The sequence below is a fragment of the Arvicanthis niloticus genome, chromosome 5 (genome assembly GCF_011762505.2).
Source record: "Arvicanthis niloticus isolate mArvNil1 chromosome 5, mArvNil1.pat.X, whole genome shotgun sequence".
NCBI classification, from domain to species: Eukaryota; Metazoa; Chordata; class Mammalia; order Rodentia; family Muridae; genus Arvicanthis; species Arvicanthis niloticus.
The window spans coordinates 89,917,417-89,929,786 of NC_047662.1; the positions used below are offsets into that span (position 1 = coordinate 89,917,417).

The window sequence follows — 12,370 nt, forward strand, 5'->3', positions numbered from 1 at the left end:
CAGGCTACTGTCTAGCCCCACAGCTGTTTTTCCATGCTCCAGACTGAGCTGTTTCTAGGAATCCACTACCAGCTCCTTGGCAAATCGTCCTCCTAGCGTGGGCCTCCTAAGTCATTCCTGGCCGAACTAAACAATGAGAGATCTAAAGCAAAGCTTTAAGAAAACACTTATCGAATGCACAAACTATTAATTATTCTTTCCACATAATTATTCCTTCGTGAGAACAGTCTATTCGATGCCTCCTTTCTATTCACCCCACCTCCTAATCAGCTTTTTTGTCATCAAATTAAACTAATCTGGGGCATAGTCCTTGGATATGGGTTATTTATATATGTTAAAAACCATACAGGTCCAAAGAGTTTTGTGTGGGTCTCAGGAAATGGTTACCACCTAGAGCTTTTGCTGCAAATGTGTTCTTTTTCAAGATAGCAAATAACAATCAGCAGGGCATTTAGGAATTTATCTTCCTGCAGCTGTGTGCTACAGTATCGCAATGTCAGACTGCGTGCTGTTGAGACACCCTCCCCTCTCCACAGTTTAGCTTCTAAGACTCTGAACCCTGACTGCTTTCTCCCAACCCCTACCATGAGAAAAGGCTTCAGGCTTGGGGCTGTAGTAAGCTCGTATGTGTAATGTCTTCTAAGCACTCTATTTTCTGGTGCTGGAGGGCCAGACAGACACTGTGTTTAGTTAGGGCTTTTCTGTGCCTAGACCAGCTTAGGCCAGTACAGGTTCAGAGAGCTCTCAGAGCCCAACTCTTCTCGGCATAAGTAGAGAAGAATGATCCATGAAGTGATTGGTCTATATGATGCCATTATCCAGTGACTGAGACCCAACTTGCAAGGAAGAAGGTTGAATATCAGGTGAACAGTATTTAAGTTTTACCCAAATGGTTGCAGGAGTATAGCTTCCATTTCAGATTAAAAAAAAAAATAATTAAACTCGAGTTAAAAAAAAACCTTACAATCTAGGTCAAATTAGATTTTGCCCTCTGGTCACAATACTCTACCATCCCCACCCACCCAGGGAGCAGAATCTGAGGGTAAAAGAGGGTTTTTCCTTTACTCTCTCACACGTCCTCTAGATCACTGTAGTTTGGAGACTCTTACTGAAGACACAGACCGCACTACCACAATTGTGGGAGTTGTGTGCTCACTCTCTACTAGGTATCATAAGAAACCTCCTTATTTTATTTTAATTTTGGTCTTTCTGTTCCTTCCTGTTCACAGACTTCATGACTAAAGATTATTAATTACTGTTTTCATAAAGTGAGACTTAGACTTCATTGACAAGTTATAGGCTATCAGATTCTTAAGACACCTTGGAGAACTCTTGACTTAAGCCCTTATGTGACTGAGCCCAAATCCACACCTGCCATAAATGGTCCCAACGACCATAGCTGTAACCAGAAGATGAAAATCACAGAAATAAAATGGCCACTCACTGACACTTCCTGTGTGTCAGACATTACAGCAGGCATTTTATACGTGGACCTTGTCTCATTAATCTCTCAAGACAATCAGCTAAGGCCTACATATATCATCATCATGCAGGCATAGAAACCAAGACTGCCTAGGGAATCATGATTGTCAGAAGGAGGCAGATGAAATTCAGGCCTTTGTTCCACTTTCTGTCTACTGAGCTCTTCCCACGGATGGAACAGTAGATCCTGGGAGAGCTGTAGACCACAGCAGTTATGGTCTCAGACGTGCTGCAGAAGGTATCATACATCAGACACAAAGGGAGAAGTTTCAAGCTCTCCTATGCTACTCTCCATTTCTCCACTAAGGATCTGATCTTACATTCCGAGCAAGCTGATCAGTCAACCAGGTCTGTTTCCTATGCAGTCTGATGAAAACTGATGTTATCCCTTCACTCCCAATGCTATGCCCACTGACTAGCTCCAAGTTGACACTCTGTCTTCTTGACATGCTTTGGTGGCAATGTCAGTAGGTACATGTCTCTAAATCTTCCTGCCCGGTCGTTCAAAGCTATGAAACAAAGCAAAGCAGTTCTAAACTCATATCCTAACTAATGCTATAAGAAAACATTGTCACCACAATATATAGCATGTGACCCCCTCCAATATGAGTGCCCCATTCATTTACTCTTCCTTCCCCTCCTTCTATTTCGAGATCTGGTTAATTGACCCTCCACACACCTCACAGAACATTTTCTTACAAGACAAGATATTTATAACAACAGACACGTTCTTGTATTCCATTCATGTCCCAGTAGAATCCACCATAAAAGAACCCAACACTGGCCCATCCTGCCCAGCATGATGCTTTAATGCTGTCCATGGACATTATTACCAGGGCATCATGCAGATCTGAATATACGCTCCTTCCTATGCCAGGATCTAGAGCTTTCATACCCTTTCCTTCCTCTGAACCATCATATTTTTGGGTAAAAATTTCCCCTCGGAAAAAAAAAAGAATCAATCCTAGCTCACCTCAATACTACATGGTGGATTCCATCTCGGGAACCCATTCTTACCATTGGAATCTTCCACTTCTTCGGCTGGGGTAGACTTCTGAGAGGAGTGGTGGGCATGTGAGGAGAGGAGACTGACAATCCGTGGCCGGGGAAGGGTCAGGGCTTTTCCATGGACCTTGAGGGAGTGTTCCTTCAACTGGCTGATTGTCATGGTGGAAAAGGAGCACCAAGAACATTTGTAGGCGTGTTCACCTGGAAGGAGATGTGGTGAGGTAGACAGGAAAAGGTGGGAGTCAGGGGAAAGGGGCTAGAAAGCAAACCACACAGTGAATTGGCTCCCTCTAGAGAGGTGTTCTAAGGATTCTTGTTCTAGAAGTCCTCCAAGGCCAACTCTCTGCCCATTCTCACCACCACAGTCCTGGGAAAGAGCACTCACAAGCTCCAAGATAAGGACACCTAGTCCCTGCCAATCTCCTGTTCTACAGCAGTGCTGCTGTTGGGATAGTCTCCACCAACCTAATTCATCTAATTCAGAGAGGATGCCTCCAACTTCTTCCCCCTTCGCTGTATTAAAATCAATCAGGGCAGGTTTCATTCAATCCACAGAAAATATTAAGTTTAATTCTTTTTCTCAGTGGCTTTTTCAAACATACTGCCCCTCCATGGGAGCCCTATTCTGCTGAACTACGTACCCCTTCATCTGACACAATCTTAACCATTTTCTCCCCCCATATATTTGGGGCAGAGGGGAAGCTCATGATGAAACCCCATTTTCTATATAATCAACACTATAGAAATGCAACATTTCTTTAGGAAGAAGAATTATATGTGGTAAGCATAACTGGGAAGGGAAGCGTGTATACTGTTTTCAGCATTCAATAATACACTTAAATGGAAGTACACCACAGAAAGTTATGACCAAATCAAGACAAGAGTGTGGTTTACCTTTGCTATAAACCAACTTTCAAGTTCATTACATTTTAAGAATGAACTTACCAGTGAGTTTGTCTGTTACTGGGACAAATATACACTAGTCTAATCTATCTTGTTTTCAGTAACAACAGGTCAATTTGGCTCCCAATCTAATAACCCTACCACTGACAGTCTCTATCTAGAAAATGCATACAAGCCAAGCATGAGGGTTCACATCCATAACCCCAGCATTAAGATAAAGCAGAAAGATTGTAAGTTAGAGGACTGCCTGGCTGCAATAGCAAGATACTTTCACAAAATTCCCAATGAGCAAGGAAGGGAGACAAGGAGAAAGGGAGGGAGGGAAGAAGGGAGGAAGGAATACACCCTTAATACAGAGAAGATTTTATTTGGAGATTAATATTATTTATGGACTGGCAAGGTGGCTCAGAGGATAAAGGCATATGCAGGCAAGGCTCATGACCAAGCTACAACCCTGGATCCCACGTGGTAGAAAGAACTGACTCCTGCAAGGTATCTTCTGATTTACACACACAAACACAAATGGAACATGGGCACACACAGAGAATATAAACAAACAAATTGATGAAAAATAATACTATCCATGTATGGAAAGCTATGAAGCAATGTAGATATTGAAAGAAAAGAAAACAATTAGGCAAATGTCGGTAATAATCTTCTTGATGAACTACAATTAAAATAAATTCTTGAAGAACTTGTAATAAAACAGAAACTTAAGAATGAGTTAAAACATAAAACATTCTTTACAGGCATTATAATTACAACTGTGGAAAATAATTATAGAGGAAACAGTTGAGAGGAAGTATCAAATATTAACAGTGGCCTTTATATAATGACATTATGGACGACTGAACATATTTTTTTTTTTCAAATTTTCTCTAATAAGTATGTACTTAGGACCCAACTCAGGTCCTTTAAAGAGCAATAAGTGTTATTAACCATAAAGCCGCATCTCTAGTCCCTAATATTAATGTGAGTCTGGATGAATGAACCTTCCTAGGTAGATATGAGTCTGTCTCACAACCTAAGAGTCAAATCCAGCACTGCTTAGCTCTTAACAGAGTGTCAGGCACGAGGGTACAGGCCTATAATCTCAGGACTCCACAGGATGAGGCAAGAGGGCTACTTCTACTTTGAGACCAACTTGGGCTAAACAATGAGTTCAAGGCCAGCCTGAGCTACATAGCAAGACCCTATCTGAGGACACTGATAAAAATAAATAAAACACTCAACTGAGCATAGGCAAGTTGAGAGACTTGTAGTAAACACACTGCTTCCTCTAAGGCCAGGATCTCTCTCGGTGGCTCCGAGTCACATCATAGGGACTGAGATCCCACCGTGTAGTGAGAGCAGAATTATATTGCTTTTCTTTTCTTTGAAGAAAAGCTTACTGCTTTGAAGGTGATGCAGCATGTGGTTGGTTCAGAGACCTTCGATAGGCCAAAACCATTCACCTAGCTCCCCACTGGTAAGAATGTGTTTTGGACAAGGCCAAAGGCAATGAGAAAAGCTTATCAGGATGCTGTCCCAGCTGAATAATTTATGATATACATGAATACTAAAAAGTAACGTGAATCCTGAAGCCACTGACTTCTTAGACTTTAGGAGAAGTTTCCCAGGGACATTAAAATACTATCAGAACCAAGCCTACATAACTAATCTCCTAGCTCCAACTCTGATCTCTAGCAGGGCTAAGGGCAGCTGTGTGGTATAAGCAGTTTCACTGTACTAAAATGGAATAGCTCAACAGGTCCAATGCCCGTGAAGCAGAGGAAGGATATGGGTGGGGAGTGGATGGCAAAAGTGAAGGAGCCAAGCTTTTGTAAGACTGCTCAATGCTCAGAATGTTATACAGAAGGCACAGAGGGAATCCTATAGTGCCATCCGTTTGGAATGCTACAGAAACGAGTAAGCTGATGGCCGTCACTGTTTAGTGCACAGCCTGGGATGAATACCATGCAGTGAACAAAACAGCACAGCTCCTGGACACTCGTGACTCAAGTCGAAAGACATGGCTTGTCTCTTTTGAGAATCTCCTGAGCCACCCTATGCTTCCTGAGCTTTGTGTCAGTGTATGCTCTGTCTCATGTAGAAATTAGCTTTAGTAGATTTTTTTTAAACAATTCAAAAAGAGGGGTTCTTTTTTGTTTGTTTGCTTGTTTGTTTCTTTTGTCATCCCATGATCCAGCCAAGGTCATTTAGAAATTTCTTTTAAAAACAAAACAGGAGGCCGGGCAGTGGTGGGGAGGCCGGGCGGTGGTGGCGCACGCCTTTAATCCCAGCACTTGGGAGGCAGAGGCAGGCGGATTTCTGAGTTCGAGGCCATCCTGGTCTACAGAGTGAGTTCCAGGAGAGCCAGGACTACACAGAGAAACCCTGTCTCGAAAAGCCAAAAAAAAAAAAAAAAAAAAAAAAACCCAAAAAAAACCACAGTCTAATTCTAAGCTGTTTGGAGGTATCAGTCACACAAAGCACTGGGGGTTGTTTTGGTTTTATGAATAAAATTGAATTTTGTTATTCTTTAAAACTGTACATGCAACCATCCCAAGTATAAATTACGTACCGTTCCTGTGGGGGGAACTTTCAGTTTCACTCAAGGCCGTGAGGTAGGCAACTTGAGAGAGTACTGAAGGACACTCCAAGGAGCAACTCACCAGCATGGGCTTTGAGGATGTGTGTCTTCAACCGGCTGTTGTAGGAGGACTTGAACGAGCAGAGTTTGCAGCGGAATGGTTTGTGGTGTCCGTGATGGGTCTGCATATGGCGATCCAAGCTTGAGGTGGAAAACAAGGGAAGCAGGATTAAAAACCACAGGTATCTTCCCACTACTATTCCAAATATCCGAATTCTAAGCTGGTCCAAATCTTCCCTGTTGTTTTCTAATAATGAGGACATGCACCATTACCAATAAATTAATAAAGAGGCCAGAGTTGTGAGAGCCATTCTTAATAGGAGGAGAATTTGGAGGAAGAGAGTAATGATCTTTTTAGAAACCTAGTGTGGATTACATAACTATAATACTAGTACTTGGAAGGTACAGGTAGGAGCATCAGGAGTTCAAGACCAGCCTTGGCTACATGGCAAATTCTAGGATAGCTGTATAAAACTATTTCAAGAAAGGAGGAGGAAGAGGAGGAGGAGGCAGAGGAGGAAGAAGAGAAGAGGAGGAAAAGAAGGAGGAGGAGGAGAAAAAGAAAGAAGAAGAAGAAAGGAAGAAATAAGATTTTTTTTTTTAAAAATTGAGAGATGGATTCACAGTAACAGTTATAGCAGATCATGGTTTTCTCTTCACAGAGCAGGGTCATGATAATCGAAGAACAGGTTTTTCTGCCCAGTTCTCTAGTGAGAATGACTATCTAACTCACATAGAGAAATGAGGTGATGGTGGGGAAAGATGGGGGATGGTGGAAGCTTAGAGAAATGTAGCATGAGCTTTCCCTTCTTACATCAGTAATTCTACTTTCCTCAGGAACAGGAGAGAAAGAAGAGCTCAAAGCACATGACCTGCTCACACAGGCTGCCGTGTTCCCAGGATCTGTGCCAATATGGAGCACAATGCAACTGTGGTTTAATCATGTATGCAAAGGGTGGGCTGGACACCCCTTCTGATAAATACCACCATAGTTGCCATACATTACTCTTCCAGAAACAATTTATGAGGACATTACTTAATTAGAATGAACCCCTAGTACTTCTTAATAATTATTAGTCTGAAAAGTAATAAATTGAGCCATCAAGGTGTGGATGTTCTTCTTTGTACAAGACCCCAGAGACCAACATTCTGTTCTGAGTGACTGGCATGGGACTGTGACTGCTTATCATTTAAACAGGTAATTCTTCCAGCTCCACAGCCACACTACCCATGGCCTCTAGACAGCTCTCTCTGGATGTCCGTTAGCTAGCCTACACTCATCCTGTGGACACAGACTCAACACCTTCCTACAAAGCCAGTGTTCCTCACTTCCATAAGTGACCCTGCCATTCTCCCAACCAAGCAGACACAAACCTGGATGCTACTTCTGCTCTGTTATTTGGCCATTACTGATCATTCTTGAATCCAATCCCTAACTTCTTACATGAGCTCCTAGGATTTCTTCTAAATTGATCTCCCTGGCCGAGCTATACAGTTAGTCAGACTGCCTGAGACACAGAATCCCAGCTCGTTGCTTATAAGCAATGTGGCCTCAGGAAAACTATGTAGTCTCTTCAGCCCTCACTTTCCCCATCTATAATATGGAGATAATAATGGGGCAGGCATCATAGGGGTGTTTTGTAAATATAAAAAGGTAATAGCTGGAGGTCCTTAAGATAGTGCCTGCTGTATCAGCAGGTGCAGTAATTGTTGGTAATTATGAATGTTACTCATTCCAGACTCTTCCTTTTGCCAGTGTAGTAATTATAATACACTAATTTCTGGCATTTATAGACATCCTAATAGGATGCCTACTTAGGTAGCCAGGAGATAAACTCTACTGTTTCTTTTCACGTAAGTTAAGGCTCATTGAAACAAAACCACCAGCTAGGCCTCAACCTAGGTTGATATCTTCTCCACCTTGGGCCCACTCTTCTCCCTACCCTGACTTCTTCTCAAACCAGACAGGTTCAACCTTCCTGTTTCAAGACTTGACTGAAATTCCCCTAATCTATAAAATCCTCTCATTTCTCCCCAAGTATAGGGTGCATTTTCCTTTTACATTTCTCAGCATTTTACCACAATCTTTTTTTTAAAATGTACCTTATTTTACCCAGCCATTTTTTTTTTTTAAGTAAGGCATTTATACCTCGATCATCTTCACATTTTCCCAAGGAATAATGCCAGGCATAAATTATTCTTTTATTCAAAATAACTTACTGAGGGCCTGTGTTATCATGCAGTGTGGTTTAATACTTAAGGAACTGAGAATGCCAGTTTTAATGACACTGTATGGATGCATGTAGGCAAAGACTAAATGTTAGGTTCTGTATCAGAATAAAAAGTGTGTCATCTCTCTACTCTCTAAAGAGAAACACGGCTCCTCCTGCTTTTAGTCGTTCTGTCTATACTCTGAAGCAAACAGACCTCACTTGTTTTTAATTACCACAGAGATAAACAGTAAGCTAACTACCTTCAATATTCTGCCAGTCTTACAGGAAGAGTATTTATGTAACAAAAAGTTTCCTTCCCTTAGACCCTGGCCCCTTCCTATCACCCCAAGTTCCCACTTTCAAAGCTGTAACGAGCATGGGACATTCCTACTTCTTTGACTCCCCAGACTTTTAGCAGTTCATGTGTGTGTGTGTGTGTGTGTGTGTGTGTGTGTGTGTGAGCAACCATATGCTTGTAACAACACGCAGAAGGCACCACTTGCAGAAGTGACTTCTCCGTGTGAGTCCCTGGAATTGAACTGAGGATGCCAAGTTTGGCAACACATGCCTTTCCTTACCCTCCCACCTTGCTGATCCTGAGCAAACCCTTAGCATCCATAACCCCTGTTACCTTCCAATGATTCTCCAGTCACAAGGGTTAACTGGAGGAATCTGCCATCTTTAACCCCTGCTTTTCCAAACTGAACTTGACTTCTTCAAATGATATTTAACTTTTGGCTAAATATTTGGTGGACCTACCAGGCAAAACATCTGCTCCCAGAAACCATGTCTTCTCTTGAGTAAATCATAATGATTCCTCTCTGTCCCGTTATTTTAACTGCCCGCACTGGCTAAATCTAATGCTGTCTCCTCACTGATACTCTTAGGTCCACTTTATGGGTCAAGGTCACATCAAGTAGGAACCAGGAATTGAGCTTTCATAGTCATCTGAGTATTTTTTTACTGCTACAGCTTAGATCCCTTCTCTAAGCTATGCTCTCCCAATAACAACGAGGGAGTACCCAGTGACACTTACTTGTGTCTGAATGCAGAAACAAAGGAGCAATACTGGCAGCTGTACTTGTCCTCTCGGGTAAACATGGCCAAGGCCAGGTGGCTCCTCTCATGAGAACGCAGCCCCTGCATGGACATCAGGACCCGATCACATTGACTGCAATGGTATCCCCCCGGCCGGGTCTCATCCTCCAACATTGCATCAAGCAAGCAGTGTCCACCATCCACCCGGCCCACCAGCGTGCCACTGGCGTCTCTGGCTGCTTCCAATCCATCCAGGAACAGGTGGGAAGGGTCTTCAGCCTCCTGCTAAGAGAACCACACACACACACATGCCCCACCAACAAAATAAATATCCATTGTTACTACTCCAGCTTTCTTCTTTCCCTTCATTCTCCCACGCTCGTCAGCATTTCCGTCAATGTTTTCTCCCCTGCATCTCTGGCTCCCCGTACAGAGAAGGCAAGTTTGAGAGTCGTTTCTTCCACAGTGGTGTTGGTTTTGAGGCAACATTAATTTGGAAATAAGAGAGCCTGAGACATGTGACATGGGCTTTCCCAATATGAAGATAATTCACTCGCTACCAATCACAGAAAGAAAATTTAAATTGTGATCTCATTGGTTCCAAAATAAAGTTAGATTAGGATTATGACTCTGAGAGAAGGAGGAGAGCTGAAGGGAGAGGGAAAGGGAGGGGAGAGGGAGGCAGGGAGGGAGGGGTAGGGAGGGATGAGAAAGGAAGGGAACAAAAAAAGCATAGTATATAGCTGTGGTGGCTTGAATGGCCTCTATAGGTTCATATATTTGCATCCTTGGTCTCTGTTTGAGACCAAGAACTGTTTGGGAAGGATTAGGAGGCGTGTCCGTGTTAGAGAAAGTGTGTCTCTAGGGATGGACTTTGATGTTTCAAAAGCCCATGTCAGGCCCAATGTCTCTCTCTTTCTCTGCCTGTGCCTATGAATCAGGATGTAAAGCTCTCAGCTACTTCTCCTGTACTATGCCAGTGCTCTGCCACACACCCCATACCCACGCTGAGAATAATGGACTAACCCTCTGACACTGTAACCAAGCCCCTAATTGAATGTTTTCTACATCACGGTATTGCCTTGATCATAGTGTCTCTTCACAACAATAAAACAGTAATTAAGATATTGGCCAGCTAAGAACCTTGGGTCATTTGAAAGGGAAGCTGACTAATTCCCTGCCTCTCTCTTGCAGATAGAAATGCCACCTTCAAATGAAGGTTACTGTGTGGTTAATTCCAAAAATTAAGGAACAGTTTGACTTTTAAGGCATCAATTCTTGAAGTAGCTTCTTGGAATACCAAATTTTCTCTTCTGTGAGGCTAGGAAGCAAGCCTGGGACTCACTACAGTCAAGTGTAGAAGCTTTTGCCTCTGTCCCTGGGTTAACAGTGTTCTCAAAGACAAGGGTTCAGTGTTCAAGGAAAGATAAGCTTTACCTTCAGAGTAAACAGGATACAAAGGTCAAGAAAGAGCAAATGATAAAAATATATTCCAATATCCAGATGGAAAGGGCAGAAGCCTGAATTAATTTCTGTGTTCAGAAGTAGTAAGTACATTCTAGAAGGTAGGAATGGAGACTGGCCTATTGAAACAGTAGCTGCTATTTGTATTATGGAATTCAAAACACCTCGTGTAGCAAAGGTGAGGGGAAAGAAGGAAGATGCCAGCGGCATCATGTGCAAAGACAGGTGCAGCAGACAAACCCGGTCTTAAAGGCTCTTAGTTTTATATTTGATCAATACCCCTTGCACACCTCAAAGACACTAGAAAGAAGCAAAATGCAGATTCTTCTGGACTGTCCCATGCTCAGGCAAACAACAGTTAGAGTGAGGCAGTCGGAGGTCCAGATAATGAGAATAGAGCCCACCCACTGAATTCCTCCCATGAGCTCTGACAGCTCAGAATGATCACCTAGAGATAATCAGCTTGAAATAATGTGACCCCAAGCCTCCTAGATGAGAATGTGGGGCCATCTTTCTCCACCAGACTGTCCCTCAGAATCAGAAATTGGATCAAACCTTTCCCTAAATGGAAAGATGCAGAAGGTCCAACCTGCAAAGAAATCAAAACAAGCCAAAGCAAGCCAAGCATAACTCAAGAATGCCCGCATCTCAAGCCACACTCTGCCAGGCTGCTTCAAACAATGGGTTAATAAATAACTCAGATATGTACACACACACACACACACACACACACACACACACAGACACACACACAGCAGGTACCCGGATCTTCCCCTTCTCACCTTCACGGCAGCGGATACAGCTGGGACGCTGCCATACTGGACGTGTTTCCGGAGATGGTTACAGATGGCCCGAAGCGTTGGATGCACTTCCACGCAGAATTTACACTTGTAGCCCACCACTTTCCTCTCCTTGATCTTTGGCACCTCTTCTAAGTGACCAAAAGGCTGGTAAAATACAGTGGTAGCCATCAGTACAGCATGCCCTCCCTCAAAGGCAGGCATTTTACTATTACAGATTACTAGATACTATATTTTAAAGAGGATTAGCAGGTTAGAGTGTTCCTTATATATATTGACTTCATCAGACTTGGCATACTGCCTACTAGTCGCCGTCTCTGGAACTCACTTAGGTTCCAGCTGGTGAGGAGAGATTTCTGTGTAGAAGCCCACAGTCAGGGTGACTAAGTTATCTGGCTTTCAGATCAGTTTTGATTGTGCAGGTGACATGTAGCACAGCTATTCCTTTAATGAACTTCTTGAAATAAGAAAAAGAAGGAAAGGAAGGAAGGAAGGAAGGAAGGAAGGAAGGAAGGAAGGAAGGAAGAAGAAAGAAAGAAAGAAAGAAAGAAAGAAAGAAAGAAAGAAAATCTATTCCTTGAGATGTTAGGTTCCCGAAGCAAACACTGGAGACCGTGTCATGGCTGAGAAGGGCTAAGGGTACCAAGAGATAGTCCACAACTGCCTTAGGAAAAGCAAGCACTGTCTTTTTTTTTTTTTTTTTTTCTTAAAAACTAGGCTTCAGAAAACACTACTTGGCAGAAAGACATACATAGAAACCACCCCAAACCTCCCCTGGGGAGCCATCGGAGGAGTCAGAGGGAGAAGGGGAGGAGGACAGGACGGTGGAG

General features: G+C 42.9%; 1 protein-coding gene across 5 annotated transcripts in view; it reads right to left on the reverse strand.

Moving 5' to 3' along the window:
• Znf462 (zinc finger protein 462) overlaps positions 1 to 12,370 on the reverse strand; it is a 139,372-nt gene that overhangs the window by 58,170 nt on the left and 68,832 nt on the right. For all 5 annotated transcript variants that reach the window (XM_076934948.1, XM_034503123.2, XM_076934949.1 and 2 more), the window contains exons 4-7: positions 11,523 to 11,687; positions 9,275 to 9,378; positions 6,048 to 6,166; positions 2,500 to 2,691 (exon numbers count right to left, since the gene is read on the reverse strand). In XM_076934948.1, the coding sequence (XP_076791063.1) occupies positions 2,500 to 2,691; positions 6,048 to 6,166; positions 9,275 to 9,378; positions 11,523 to 11,687 (580 nt within the window). The remainder of the gene's footprint in view (positions 1 to 2,499; positions 2,692 to 6,047; positions 6,167 to 9,274; positions 9,379 to 11,522; positions 11,688 to 12,370) is intronic.